Source organism: Ictidomys tridecemlineatus, chromosome 7, assembly GCF_052094955.1.
Source record: "Ictidomys tridecemlineatus isolate mIctTri1 chromosome 7, mIctTri1.hap1, whole genome shotgun sequence".
NCBI lineage: Eukaryota > Metazoa > Chordata > Mammalia > Rodentia > Sciuridae > Ictidomys > Ictidomys tridecemlineatus.
This window is the reverse complement of record NC_135483.1, coordinates 34,424,316-34,439,275: the sequence shown is the minus strand read 5'-3', so window position 1 is coordinate 34,439,275 and position 14,960 is coordinate 34,424,316. Positions and strand designations below refer to the sequence as shown.

The 14,960-nt window shown below is 42.6% G+C and overlaps 1 protein-coding gene across 4 annotated transcripts in view; it reads left to right on the top strand.

Annotated features, from left to right (window-relative positions):
• Positions 1-12,532, top strand: part of Grhl2 (grainyhead like transcription factor 2) — a 147,673-nt gene extending 135,141 nt beyond the window's left edge. For all 4 annotated transcript variants that reach the window (XM_078016847.1, XM_040293804.2, XM_040293803.2 and 1 more), the window contains exons 15-16: positions 7,623-7,687; positions 9,638-12,532. In XM_078016847.1, the coding sequence (XP_077872973.1) occupies positions 7,623-7,687; positions 9,638-9,752 (180 nt within the window). In that variant the 3' untranslated portion in view covers positions 9,753-12,532. The remainder of the gene's footprint in view (positions 1-7,622; positions 7,688-9,637) is intronic.
• Positions 12,533-14,960: the final 2,428 nt, after the last annotated feature.

Genomic DNA, 14,960 nt, shown 5'->3' with positions numbered 1-14,960 from the left:
AACATAGCTTGTGTAAAGTAGGTGTGTGCGGCCTGCATTTGTTTCTGAAATGGGAGCAATACTCACATTGCTTTACTACTTTTCTAAACAAGCAGTTAAAAAGTTGGTTCGGCTGGGCATGGTGGTGCACTCCTGAAATCCCAGCAGCCTGGGAGCCTAAGGCAGGAGGATCAGGAGTTTAAAGCCAGCTTCAGCAACTTTGCAAGGCCCTAAGCAAGAACTTGTCTCAAAATAAAAAGGGCTGGGGATGTGGCTCCATGGTTGAGCACCCTGGGTTCAATCCTCAGTACAAAAAAAAAAAAGTTGGCTAGGCCTCAGCTTCCTCATCTATAAAAGGGAGTCACCCAGAGCATTCAATGTCAACTCAAGCACTGGGTATCTATTATCTGATGACAATGATGTTGGTGACAATACGGGAAGACGTGGATTGCTTTCCAGTGCAGAGCCTGCTCTTACCTCTCCTGTTGAACCCCCAATCCCCCAACATCTAAGGTGTTACTGAGATGTAGAAGAAAATTCATATGCGAGGGTGAGCCATAATGTTTTTTCTTTTAAAAAACATCTTGGAAATTGGTGGTGAAATGTGGATTAGTCATCTAGAGAGAACAGCACGGTCCTGCCCCACTTCCTTCAGGTGGGAACTGAGGTTTGAGTCAGAAGGTGCCACATCAGGCAGATTCGTGAACAGTTCGGGGGTGGTGACAGTGTTCCTGAAGCCTACACACATTTCCTACATCCTGTATGCCTCTTTAGAGCGTGGGGCGGTTCTGCTGTCTAGAAACTGGGGTACTCTTATACTCAACAGACACTATACTCTTCCTAGAGATAATACTTTTTGGGTTTCCCCCTTGAGATTGCCACATAAGATTAACGTCCCACCACGGGGCAGACACAGCAGTGAGTGGAAGAAAAATGGATTGGGCAGCTTGACTGATGGGGACTCAAATCAGGACTGTGTAGCTCTGAGTATGTGAATTTTAGACTCATTCATTTCCTTCCTGGAAAAAGTGGGGGTGGTACCTGCCTCAAAAAAAAAAAAATAGTTTTTTCAGTACTTGGCCTCTTACTGTCTGGAAAAGAACTCTGAGCCACAAAAGAGTGGAGCCATTGCTCATCTATGCCAAATGGGGTCACTTCTCTGTAGGACAGAATGATTCTTCTTATTTCATGGCCTTAAATCTTTCATATCTTCCTTTCACCTGCCAGAAAATCATTATCCATAAGAATCTATTACTCTGATAGAAAAAAAAAAAGGAAAACAAATGTTCTCCATCAGCCAGATGTTACTGAAGAGTTCGTGCTTGGCATCATGTGGAGGAAATAGACTAGTTTTCTTTTTTACCTGCGTGCTTGATATCACGTCAGTCAAGTCATTCACATAGCACTGGTGATGATTCATTCACTTTAGCTTCTTTATTGTTATAATTAAACTTAAAATTTTAGAGTAAAGGATTTGGCAGTGACAGTGGTGGTGATGGTGATGTGAATTTTTTTTCTGTTTTCTTTTTCTTTTTTTTTTTTCAGAGCAGCTTTATAATTTTATGAATTATGAGTTCTACCTCTGGAACTCCTTGCTCATCCTCAAACCCAGCAAAGCCACTCCTACCTCAGGGCCTTTGCATTTGCTGTCTCCTCTGTCGGCAGTGTTCTTCCTCCATGTCATCAGGGCTCACTTCTTTCAGGTCTCTGCTCACATGTGGCAGTGTAAGTGGACCTTTCCAGAACACCGACATCAATAGCATTTCCGTCACTCTCTGTCCTCTTACTACTCGGTTTAACTTCAGCCTGACATCTTTAATGTTTGTTACATGCCCATTGTTTCTCTTTCCCCCAGTAAAATAGAGCTATGTCTCTTGTTATCTGCTCTAATCTCTAGGCCATTGCGTATAAATATTTGTTGACTGCACCAGCATCTGCCACCACGTGTCACCATGCTGAGTGCTGTGGGTGGCTCCATCTTCATAGGCACCACTTCAGTTAGCTCTTACAACATCCCTTTGAGCGTGGCCAGTAAATACTATCATTGCCACTTCACAGATGTGCTAACAGGCTGAGATGGGGAGGGGTTCCCAAGGCCTAACAGATCCTCAAAATGGTGGAAGCAACCTGAATCGTCAAGCAACTTAAGTCCAGTTAGGGATAGTCCATATATGAAAATATTAGAAGGAGAATAAACATTCCAAGTCATGCTCACAATGACTAAAGGAAAAGGTTAGGCAATAGTAAGCATTTGGGCAAAGAGTATTAGTGCTTGGTGATTGATCCCACACAGTCCCATAGCTGAGTTCAAACCCTGATTCTGCCACTTAGGAGTGATATGACCTTGAGCAAGTGACACGGTGCCTAAATATCAGTGTCATCATTTCTGAAATGAGAAGAATAATAAGAGATATTATGAGGATTAAAAAAAGGAATATAGTATTGGCGCAAGAATTAAATGAGTTTGTGTGTACGGTGCTTCAAGTAGTCCACAGAAATACTCTGTAAGTGAATATGCAAATGTAGCAGTGGATGGCTGAGTGCTGAGAGCTGGAGAGGCAGATTGTGATTCCTCCAAGCTGAAAGGGCTGGAGAAAGAGGTAGGATGTTCTCTCTTAATGAAGCTAGCCAAAGGAAATTGTTGCTTATGGCTTCATTGGCACTGCTTAATTACCTGAGTGAGTCCTTCATGTGTGCAGGTGACAGCCTATCTTCCCTGGGGCTCTTGACAGGTCAAATATAGCTTCCTGGAAATTATTTGCAAGCAAGACTCCCTGGCTTTCTTGATGTGCATCTGAGGGTCCCTGTGGAATAGCTTATAACTCCAAATGAAAGTAGTTGACTTTGTGAGCAGGAGGCATGTTGAATTGCATGCTGATGAAATGGATGAGAGTCTCCATCTTCTACTATCACATAATATCAAGTTGTTGGGCAAAAATTCTCCATGAAGTAGAGTTCTAATAATTATAGATTAAGAGACAACCAATAACACAGTGATGAGATGTGTCTAGGACCCAGGACCCTGCTGGGTGTCAAGGAAGTCTTTGGAGGTCTTTACAAATATTCATAATGGTTTTAAAAATTATTTTTAAAAAGTTTGCTCTGCTCAACTACTTGGGAAAAAAAAAAGCAGGGGGAAAATATCTAAGCACTCCTAATCACCCCATGACAGAACTAAACAATAGGACATTTCCCATGCATAGAAGGGAGAGGCACTGGGTGATTTCACCCAGGCCCAGGGCAGAAGGAATCTTCAATAAGCCCCTGATGGAGGGCCAGCTTCCGACACACAATGTCCTGCACAGTCTCACTTCTTTCCAGGGTTCTGAATTTGGCAAAGCACACCTCTCTGCCTTGCATGGAGGCAGAGAATATCGTCTTGGGGTGGCATGTTGTCAGCGCCTTCGATGACTACATGGAGAGCAGACCCTGGCCTTCTGCAGATACCTGTTTCAACTTTACCAGGGCCTCCTGGTATTGGCTAGGGTCTGTGAATCTCGCTCCCAAACTGTTCTAACAGATGCCCAGTTTCTCTAAAAAATCTGAAGCCCAGACGGCCAGGTAGTTCCTTTTTAAATCCTGTCCCTGACACTAGCTGAGGGACCTGAGAAAGTTGCTGAATAACTAGAAGCTTCAGTTTCCTCCTCTGAGACACAAAACTCTTTCTTGAAAGTATCTGTTTTATCCTAACCATGTGAGGACTGATAGATGCAGAGCTCCAGGCGGATGTGCTCGCACATAGTGAATGTTCAGTAAATGCTTGCTGCTGCTCGCAACAGACCCAAGTAGAAGCTGAAATTGTGCATATTTTATGCCTTTTGTCTAATTCTGACTCTTATGAAATGATTCATGATCCAAGGTGTTTTCATTTATCCCTTGGGGAGCAGAGAGTCAAATCCCTGAAAAGAGAAGACCTAAGAATCCTAAGAATCAGTTCACTTCTCTTTCAGAACAAATGTATCTATATCTATCTATCTATCTATCTATCTATCTATCTATCTATTGATGTTAAGTAGAAAAAAATTTATTTTATTTTATTTTTCTATTTGCATTGAAAAAAGAATTCCAAATGACACTAAACCAAGTTCAAAATACTAACTCTTAGAAGTCAACCAAGTCAGAATAATAATTAGGTACCAATAAGATGGACCTCTAGAAACTGTGAGCACATAGCAAGCCCTTGAATACAGCAAAATATACTTTTTAGGGCTTCTTACCTTTATGTGTCATGGATGCCTTTGGCAATCTGGTGAAATCCATGGATCTTTTTCCGAATAAGGTTTTAAACATATAAAAAAAGATACATAGGATTGCAAAAGAAACCAATTATATTGATAATACTGTCATCACAATATCAAAAACCATGTTTGTGATACAGGAATAAATGTGCTCCTTATTTATGCATTAAATACTGTGTTCTATGGTGGGATTTGTAATTTCAAAGTGTGATGGATGAGTGTAATCAATATTTTGAAATATCTGCAGAATTCTAACATGACATGAAAATATCTGTAATTTCCATTGGCAACAAGACACAGGCATTGCCAATATTGCTATATGTTCAAAGGAAATGCTAAATTCCAGGTAGAGTTTAGTGAAAAGAAGGGTGTATGTTCTTCATTCAAGTTCATGTACACATTCTTTGGTCACCTGTAGACCCCAAGTTAAGAAGCCATGGCTGAGACCAGCTGTGCAGAGGAAATAGCTCCGGAAATAATGTGAAAGCAGATTAATATTTCTCCTCAAACATATTTCCTGTGCACCAGCTCTGTTAAGTGAGTGGTTCTAGAATCCCAGGAATGGATAACTAGTGAGTTCACCCTTGAGAATTGACTACATCCGGGTCCACCTTCATCCCTTCACAAGGCTTCACTCAAAACTCGATGGGTACAGAAACCAGCTCACCTTGGCAGATCCCTTTTGATGTGTAAGTAAGGGCACCAGGAGATATGATAAATAGTGCAGGGGCCAGCATGAGAGGAAAAGAGAAGGAAATAGAAATTTTTCCAATTCAATGGAGGAGTAATGAAAGCTGTGTTAACTCTACATTATTGAGTGTCTTACCAGACGTGGAAATCTTGACATGTTAACGGAAACTCTTTAGTGTTAGTTTTGGTAGATATGACTTAATATCTTCCCAAGCAGTTACTACAGGAATTTGAGTTTCTAAGGAAGAGATGGTGCACTACTGTATAGCCAAGGTGATTGTTAAAATCTCCCCCAAAGATCTAAAAATGTTTTCTGTGGTCTGTAGGGATTAGTCCACTGTCCTTTGGTTTCTAGTATTGCAGATAAGAAGAGTGAAGCTAGGTTTATCCTCCCTCCCAGCTTTGGTAACTTTTTCTCTCTGTCCAGAAGATGCCAGAATGTTTTCTTTACTTTTCCAAGTGACCAGATGTCTGAGTCTTTTCTCACTGATTTCCCCTGGGATTCAGGAGACCTCTCTCTCCCCTTTCATCCCAAAACATGGGTCTCTCTTCTATTATTTAATTATTTCCTCCTCTCCATCTCTTCCTTCTCTAAGATGGTTTTTGTATTGTATGTAACTGACTATTCAAGTTTCTTCCTTTCCTTCATGATTTCTGTCTATATTTTGCTTTGCATTTTGAGATAAATTGATTTTTCCAAATAATATCTGGCTTGTTGAAATTACCACCTATTGCCTGAATCTTGAGATTCACTAATCATATTTTTAGATTGAAATTTTGCTCATGTGCTTCATAAGTGTTCTTTGTAAGTGTTCTTTTGTCGTCTTCTTCAGTGGGCTTTTTGTTGTATTCAAATGGATGCCTCCTATATAAGTTTTGTCAATTTTCTTTACTGCGTACAGGGCCCACTTAGATGTGCTCTTCTTTACACTTGACTCGTTTGGGCTTTGGGGAACCTCATCAGTGACAAATCAATGGTGTGTGGCAGGCAGAGGTGCCGATTATCCACTTCTCTTCACTCCCCTAGCCCTCAGCCCAGTGGTTCTGCTCCTTCTAAGCATATTGGGGGGTGGAGAGTTTTTCTACAGGCTGAGAAGAAGAATGGGAACCTGCGATTCTCGGCAAAATAAGCTCTTCCCAAGATCCAAAGTAGTCTCAACTTTCTTCTAGAGCTCTCCATCCTCTTTTTCTAGACTCTGGGAGACTTTCAGTAATCAAGTCCCAAAGCTCACCTGCCTCAACTGCCTGTGAGCCTCACTGGCCCCTGGGGGAGTAGAAAGAACATGGCAGGCATTTGAGACTGGTTTTCCCAGAACCCATCTCTCAATTAGTACTTGGTGTTTATAGAAGTGGCATAATGACTGTGAAAATAAACAGGCCAGAGCTGTACAAAGTACAGAGCAGAACACTCTCCTTGTTTCTGTTCATTTTTCAATGATAGCCACTGTTAAAAGATTGACGAGTCCCTTAATAATAAATCTATATCTAAATCTCCCTCTCTCTATATATATATATTTTAAAATACAAAAAAATCATCCAATATACACTGTTTCACAACTTGTTTATCCCTCAATTAATATGTTATAGATATTTTTAAAAATGTGAAAACCTGTAGGCTTCCCATGTGTTTTTAATTGACTGCACAGTTTTCAATTGTGCAAATATCAAAATGTTTAATGAATGTTTGTTATATATAGTTTTCTTCATTATAAACATTGAGTTTTTGAAAATCTTTGCATACTTATGCATGTATTTCTGTAGATTAGATTACTATATATGGCACATATGAGTCAAAGGATATATGCATTTTAAATTTTGATAGTTTCTGCCATATTTTTTTTTCCCAAAAGGTTGAACTTGTTCCTCTTCTTTCTATGGAATACAAGAGCTGTCATTTCTCATACTGTGACTGATACTTGTATTACTATTGTTTTTTTGTTTCTGTTAGTCTGATAAATTAAAAGTAGTATCCTACTATTGCTTTAATTCAAAAAATTGTAAATTGTGAGGGAAGTGTTGCATTTTTTCATATGTTTATTGTCTGGGTATATTTTCCTTCTGTGAATTGCTTTCCCAAGTTGTTCCCCTTTTTTTCCCCCATTCAATTGTTAGTTTATTTTTTTCTTGATTTGTAGCTCTTTTTAACTTAAAGTTAGCTCTGTATCTATCATTGCCAGTTTTTTTATGGTGGTTTATATATACAGGTATTTAAAATTCTGTTGTTTAACCTTTTAACATTTTTTTCCCACCAGATGTCAGTCTCATTTAGAAAGATCTTCTTTACTTTAAGATGATAGTTATATGAAGAATTTACTCCTGGTTTCTTCTTGTGTTTTTATAGTTTTGTGTTTCACATATAATTATTTGATCCACCTGAAATTTATTTTAATATAAGGAGTAGAGAAGGGGTCCAAGTTAACTTGTTAAATTTTTTTTTTCTATATGGCCACCTACCTAATCCAGCATCATGACTGGATACCCATCTTTACCTGACTGATCTGAAATACCACCTTCTATCATAGATTGAAACCCTAAGTGGCCAAATCTTTTTTGTCAAATTATTAAGGTCTGTACAAAGTGAGTGTTTTAGACTTTAACTCATGAGTCAAGACCATGATGTTCTCAGGAAAATGCCCAAGAGAGGGAAATTGGAACCTTCTCCCTTGCCCCAACTCGGGCTCCCCTTCACCTGCCTTCTTGTTATCGGTGTTGCAGATCTCTGAGAAGTACGGGCTGCCTGTGGAGAAGATAGCAAAGCTGTACAAGAAAAGCAAAAAAGGGTAAGAAACAAACTGAACTTAAATTGACTTTCACATCAGACACGTCTGCATGATGCATTTTTAAAAATGGTTCCTGTCTTTTGTTACCTGCCATCTATCTTTATAAAACTGGTGTCGTCCTTCTAGAGGACGGCAGAGCAGCCTGTGAGTGCAGTGCATTTTGAGGATCTTTAATGAGGGAGGAAGACATCACATGGTCATGATGGTAGCTGAGATGCCCTATTCCAATGGCAGGATTAGCAGGTGGACTAGAGGGGTCTGGAGGTGGCGAGGACACGGGGAAGAATGGCAAAGTCATCCCTCTGAGAAGAGTGGATTCATAGGAAGTCACATGTGGCTCTTGAGGTTGGTTTCAGGGTGGCATGATGGGAACAAAAAGTGGACAGAGGGAAATTTTCCAAGGTGATGATTAACAAAATGTTCTCAAAGGATCCTTGGATCTGCTTGTTCTTGGTGTTATTATTGGATGTGCAGTAGATTCTAGGTCCTCTGCTAAGTGCTTTACATTGCATTCCTCTATGTACTCCTCACTCTGTGGCTCAAAGTTCAAGTGCTTATTAGCACCAGCGTTCTGCTATCTACTTTTGAGTCCTCCTGAGGCTTCCTCTTTTTGAAGTTTTAAGAGTAATAACCACAGGATTTAATCCTAGGAGAATGTCTCCATTGACTCTATTCCTGCAGCTATTTTCCTACAAAAGCAGGAAGTAGGTCTTTACATTCTTCTCTGGGCCTTTTTCATAAAGGAAATGGATAATGTGGGATTCTCAGGCTTTCTGAGTGATAGAACCTCTGGCTTATTGGAGGTCAAGCAGGAAACCCTTCAACTTGAACTTTCATTGGAAAGCTCACAAAAGTGCACGTCACAATTCTGTCCAAGGTTAATGCAGTAGACTGGGTGTATTCCTTTGAGTGGTGTCTCAAAGTCCTATTGCTGAGCAGAAATCCTCAGTGCAGACGCGTGTGCTGCCCATAGTAACAATGAATGTGCTTCTAGCCCTGTGATAGATAAATGCTTGTAGTCCCCCAACAACCCTCTATAGCTGGATGGTTCTTAGTTTTGCAAAAGAATAATTGTGATTCTAAAAGTCTAAACAGCTTGTGTGATGACACCTAGCTGCAAAATGATAGAGTCCACGGTTCATTCTCCAACTAAGATCTGTATGACTTCCAAAAATGAGACTGACTTAAGGACTTCTAAACCGTGGATAGACTCTGGAAGTTGTTTTCTTAGAACTAAATCCACCAGGGGTAGCTAGCCAAGGAATAGGTCACAGGAGGTGAAGTAAGAGCTTCTGAGTGAGGCGAAGTAAGTTTCAAAACTTAGGCTAGCCACGAACAAGGGGGATGAACCTGGGGAAGTGGTTTCACCTTTCTCAGACCCATTTCTCATTTGCAAGTGCTGATCAGAAAACCTACCTTCAAGGTTACCATGAGGATTAAATACAAGATCTCTGATACACAAACACATGTTATGTATTCAACAAAAGGCAGCTGCAATTCTGTGTATTCTGCTTTCCCTGATAACAGCAGAGGCCACATGGCTTAATGAAAATGGACAGGAGGCCTCCCTATTTAGATTGTGGTTCGGTCGATAGCTAACTCTGTGATTTCTGGCTCTGCTAACTTCACTGAGCCTTACTTTAGTAATCTATAAAGCACAAGAGTTGGACTGAATTGGACGGAACATTCTCTTAAATCCTGGTTAATAAAGAGCCATAAGGGTAGTTCTGAGACACTGAGGTTTTACTTTCCTCAAACTGGGTTTTGGGAAAACAAAAGAAAATGAGGGCCTTTCCTGGCCTGATCTCCTCTCTCTACCACTCCTCTCAGCCTCCTTTGCAAAAGAAAGGCTGAGAGAGCACCCCTCCCCACCCCCTGCAGCTTACCCTTATACTGAGCTTGCTGTTCACAGTATCTTTGTTCTCTACCCCACCCCCCACACCTTGGCAGCATCTTGGTAAATATGGATGACAACATCATCGAGCACTACTCCAACGAGGACACCTTCATCCTCAACATGGAGAGCATGGTGGAAGGCTTCAAGATCACGCTCATGGAAATCTGAGTCCCTGGCTCAGCGTCCCCTTGGCAGGAGCTCTCAGCATGTTCCTCTCTGGGAGAGATGGGGCCCCCCTGCTGCCTCCAAACCTGGAGACCCATCTCACCCATCTCATAACTGCTGTTACAAGACTGTGCTGGGAAGCAGGCCAGGCCGAAGGCGCCACTGATGGTAGTGTGCTGGACCCATCCACCAGCTCGCCTGTGTGGTTGAAGCCTGAGCCCCTCAGGAAGTGGCCTTGGGCCTGTGGGTCCTTATTTATTACCCACCATTTTCCAGAGCCTGGAGTCCAGGCCCCCTGGGACTCTGCAGGTTACTGCGGGCTCCACATGAGACCGTCCAGAGTCCCCTGTCAAGAGAAACACAACCACTCATCCCAAAGAGCCTGAAAAACCCTCGCTCTTTCCTTCCTCCTCTACATCTCTGGACAAAGTGAGCTCTTCTTGGTGCGGTAGTCACAGGTTGGGTAAGAGGTGGCTGCCTTCTTCCTGGTTAGAAACCTTTAGGTTGCTCTGGGTAAGGTCACCTTGCTAAATACCTCTGGGGGATCCCAGCAAGTGGCCCTGGGCCTTATACAAGAGGACATTCAGCTACCGTGTAGGGGGGAAGGAACACAGACAATATGCCAGATGGTCATGTATATATTGTTTATAATATTGCAATAATATATTTTACTTGTGGTTTGTGGGCGTGTTTAATGCCACTGGCCTAGGGGAGGCACATACCCGGAGACTCAGAGATTTCCAACTCTGCACCTCTTCAGGATGCATGCCAGGCCAGGAAAGTGGCCTTTGAGGTGTTTGGTAACTATGCCAGGTACCAAGATGGACATTCCACTGGGCTGGTCTGGGGGAGACTTGTTTCCCATCCCCAGAGGGAGGGCCCCATCGGTGGGCATGACTTTCCCTCAAGGCCGTGGTGTTTGTCTCCTGCTGATATGCTGTTCTGGACTCTTCCTTTGAACTCTCTTTTAGGAAAGACCATAGAGAAGAGGCCCTACCTTCTTCTCTGGTTTTGTTACAGGCACAGCCTGAGCTTTGTGGAGAGACTATGCAGGGGTTTGCGTAGGGCCCCGTCACTGGAGCTGTTGCAAAGCTCCTTGGCCATCATAAGACTCTTGGACATTGTGTAGTGCCTCATAGTTTACAAGCATGTCCTTCATCTCAAGTGGCCCCTTTAAAAGCCCAACTGCAGTGCTGAGAGTCGTGCCAACAGCTCAGCTCTGAATTGCAGGCCCAGGCTTCCTCCTGTGGCTAAAGACTGGGAAAGTGGGGATTGTCTGCCTCTGCTCCAGGGTGCTGGGTTTTAACAAACTGTGTGAGTGAACAAGAAAGCCCCATGAGCCTCGACTCTTCTGATGCCAGGCTTAGGAGGATACTGGGAGAGAGGAGGAGGAATGAGGAGGTGAAGAAAAGGAAAATGCTTGAACATCAGAAAAGGATGCATTGAGTGGGCCACTGTTCTCTTAGAGGGAACGGGTAGGGGTATATGGGTTTGTGGGCTGAAGCACTAGATTTTGTAGCCACACCCAATATCCGGATATAGGACAGACTCCGCCTAAAGGTCCAGATTTGTTTGTAAAGCACTTTGATGTCTTACCTGGAGGTCCCATGCCCAGTGATCCTGCCCTTTCCCCTCTTCTGTCTCTGAGGCCCAGAGCAGGAGGGAGAGCTTACTGTAGCCCAGTTACTGCCTCTTGGGGCTCAGAGGAATTGAATGGAATGGAGAGCAAACTTCCAGGAGTGGTCAGGGGGCACTTTTTTGTGTCTCCCGGACATGTTACCCATTCCAGTGGTGCCAAAGGTGTGTATGCTGGGTTCAGCTCTGCTCCATTCTGTCCCTTCATTCTACACTCCAACTGCCACACCCTGGACCTGCAGCATGGGGACCATCCTGGGTACTAATGGGCCTCTGTTCTGATGGACAGATTCAGCATTGGAAATACACAATGTACTATGCACTTCCCGTGCTCCTGGGGTTAGAAAAAGTTTCAAGCATGGTTGGCAGGCCTGATGGCTGGGACATAGGACTCCAGAATAGGGAAAAGGCAAAATTTGTGCCACATGACACAGGCTACAGACCCCTCTCTCTCCGCCCCTGTTTACTGGTCTCATCCTAGACAGAAAATAAATCAGAAATGCCTTTGTATTTGTCTAAAGTCCCTGAGCAGTCACTACAGTGACCATTGCCAGGACAAAGGATATGAGGCCAGGGCCACCAAAGGGTGGTACAGTGTCAGGTCCCATCCGACCATCCCCTTCTGCATTCTCAGAGTGACTGGTGGTCAGCTAACTTGTGAGTTTCACTGTAAGTTAGCAGAGCTTTGATGAGCACATTTCCCGAGGCAAAAAAAAAAAAAAAAAAAAAAACACTCCAGAAAGATAGGAAAACATGCCTCCTCTTCTTTCTTGTTCCCTTGATCATACCCAAATAAATAAGCTTCTTCTCCTTCTCCTTCTTCTTCTTCTTCTTCTTCTTCTTCTTCTTCTTCTTCTTCTTCTTCTTCTTCTTCTTCTTCTTCTTCTTCTTCTTCTTCTTCTTCTTCTTCTTTTGTAATTCATAAAAGATGAGGACATGTGAAACAAGTATTTTTCTTATACATCCCAAATTGTTTAGAATTTACCTGTGTTTGGAAATTGGAACCAACAGAAAAATGAAATCAGATGTCATCTTAGAATTGGTTCCTGAAAGACTAAGGCATATCCCAGTCCAGAACCTTGGGAAGTGTGAAATGAATCAAACGTTTATTTTTCTTCTTATTTAAAATCATGAAAATGCAACCAAAATAGAGGGTTTGTGCCAAATTCTAAGAATGGCCCTTTCTTAAAGACAAGCAAGGGAGACTGTCATATGTACAATATGCTCCAATGTTAAAAAAAAAAAAAAGGTAAATGTAACTTAATAGTTTTGTAAATGGGAGAGGGGGAATCTATAAACTATAAATACAGTTATTTTATTTTTTGTACATTTTTAAGAAGAAAATAAATATTCATAACATAAGAGAAAGACAACAGAGTCTGGTGTTTTCTCTGAGGTGAGTGTTGGGGCTGATGGGAAAGAAGTCTCTATGTGACCTGGGAAAGTTCTAGGCTCCCTAGCACCTTCAGGTCCTGGACTCCAACAGAGCAGGCTTGTGCTCTTGAAGTTACACAGAGCTGCCCCACCCCAGGGTTAAAGCAGAAGGCAGTGAAAGACATCAAGAGACCTTTGGTGGGGATGGCAGGCCCCTCGGAGGGCAGTTGGGCTGGGAGTAGGTCCCATTGTTCACTTCTCCCATGCTCACTCCCAGGTTCACTGTCCCTCGGTTGATTTCCTACAGAAGATTCCTGCTTCCTTAGTCCATCCAACCAACATCTACAGACAGAGGCTTAAACCATGTGGCTCAAACTCTATCGCATCAAGACACTCCCTGCCCTGGAATCCACACTTCAAACCACCTTCCTCACATATATTGGGGTTTCCTTGGTGACCACTATGTACATATATTGGGCCTCTGATCAGCCAAAAGCATCCCAAGAGAAGAGCATGGTGAAAAGGCAGCCAAGATGAATTTCACTGCTGTTTTTCCTGAGCAGCAATGCTATCCATGCATCATTCAGGAAAGAACTTGACTGCTGTTCTGCTATCGGGCAGAGATGTAAGCTATTTTGCATCTGTTTTTAAGGCTGGACAGAAAGTTCTTGCTGAGCCATGAACTTGGTTTCCTACAACTTTGCTAATAACTCCTAACTCCCCCTACTCTAAGAATGGCCCTTTCCTAAAGAAAAGCAAAAGAAACTGTCATATGTACAATATGACAGTCTCATCCCCCATCTCCAAGACTGTAATGCTTGATCCTGTTTGGGGTCATTTGGTTTTAATCAGCTTTTTTTTGCTGCTGTGACTAAAGGGCCTCACCAGCACAATTGTAGAAGAGGAAAAGTTTATTTGAGGGCTCACAGTTTCAGAGGTCTTAGTTCATACAAGGCTGGCTCTATTCCTGGATGCTCGAGGTGAGGCAGGACATCATGGCTGAAGAGTGTGGCAGAGAGAAGCAGCTCACATGGTGATCGGTAAGCAGAAGGAGAGAGACTCCACTCTCCAGATACAAAATACATACCCAAAGCCACAATGAACTACTTCCTCCAGCCACACCCCACTTGACTCCAGTTACTACTCAGTTAATCCCATTAGGGATTAGTTTACTGGCTAGGTTAAGGCTATACCCCAATCATTTCTCCTCCAAACCTTCTTGCATTGTCTCTTCTGGGGAACGCCACATCTAAACCATAACACCATTGAACACTCAGAGCCCCATAAAGTGATTTCAATGCTACTATAGGAAAGATACGTCTTGAGAAAGAGGGAGAGAGAGAGTCCATCAGCCTCCCTGTCTTTAAGAGTGAGGAGTACTGGTGGATGAGCTGAAAGGTTGAGGTTGGCAGGCCCAGATATCCCACATTTTGAAATCTTTTCATTTCTTATAGGGAACTACAAAATACCAACCACTTCCTGGAATAGTGCTGAGAAAATAAGTCATGAAGTAAGGCTTTCTGTGGCCCTGTTCATCCTGAGCTGACCCCAAGACTTAGCTCTAGACTGCCATCATTGTTTACATCCCCAGGGATGTCTTGGACTATGTATTACACATGAGCACTCAGTACAGTGAATTCCTAGGACCTGTCTAAATCCCAGACATGTGGTCAGGATTAATTGTAGCGAAACCTGCTAGAACTGAGTAAGTCCTTGGTAACATCCTTGGCAACCCTCGGCCTGAACAGCTCTTCCCCATGCAGAAACAAGCTTTCTATTTTACATCTATTTGACTGATATTCTACTGACTTGTGAAATACAGGACTCAATGCTTTTCTCTTGTTTTCTTCAACTAGCTCAAAAACTAGAAAATTTTAGAAAGTGTGAAGCACACACCTGACAATAATAGATGCACATGGGAAGCATCTCCATTTCTTCTAAGGGAAGATCTCACCTTGATAGAGAGAACTCTGACTCCACCCCGGCCAGTATATTCCTTTCATTCTAAACCAACTGAGGTTGGGTTGGGACATTGACCAAATGCCTTGGAAGTGGGAGCTTCAGGATTGGAAATGTGCTAGAAGCTGCCAGAATGCAGGTGTGTAGGCTCCACACTGGGTTGAAGGCTCCCAGACAACTTGTTATGGTTTAGATATGAGGTGTCCCCCAAGAGCTCATGTGTGAGATAGTGCAATCATTTTC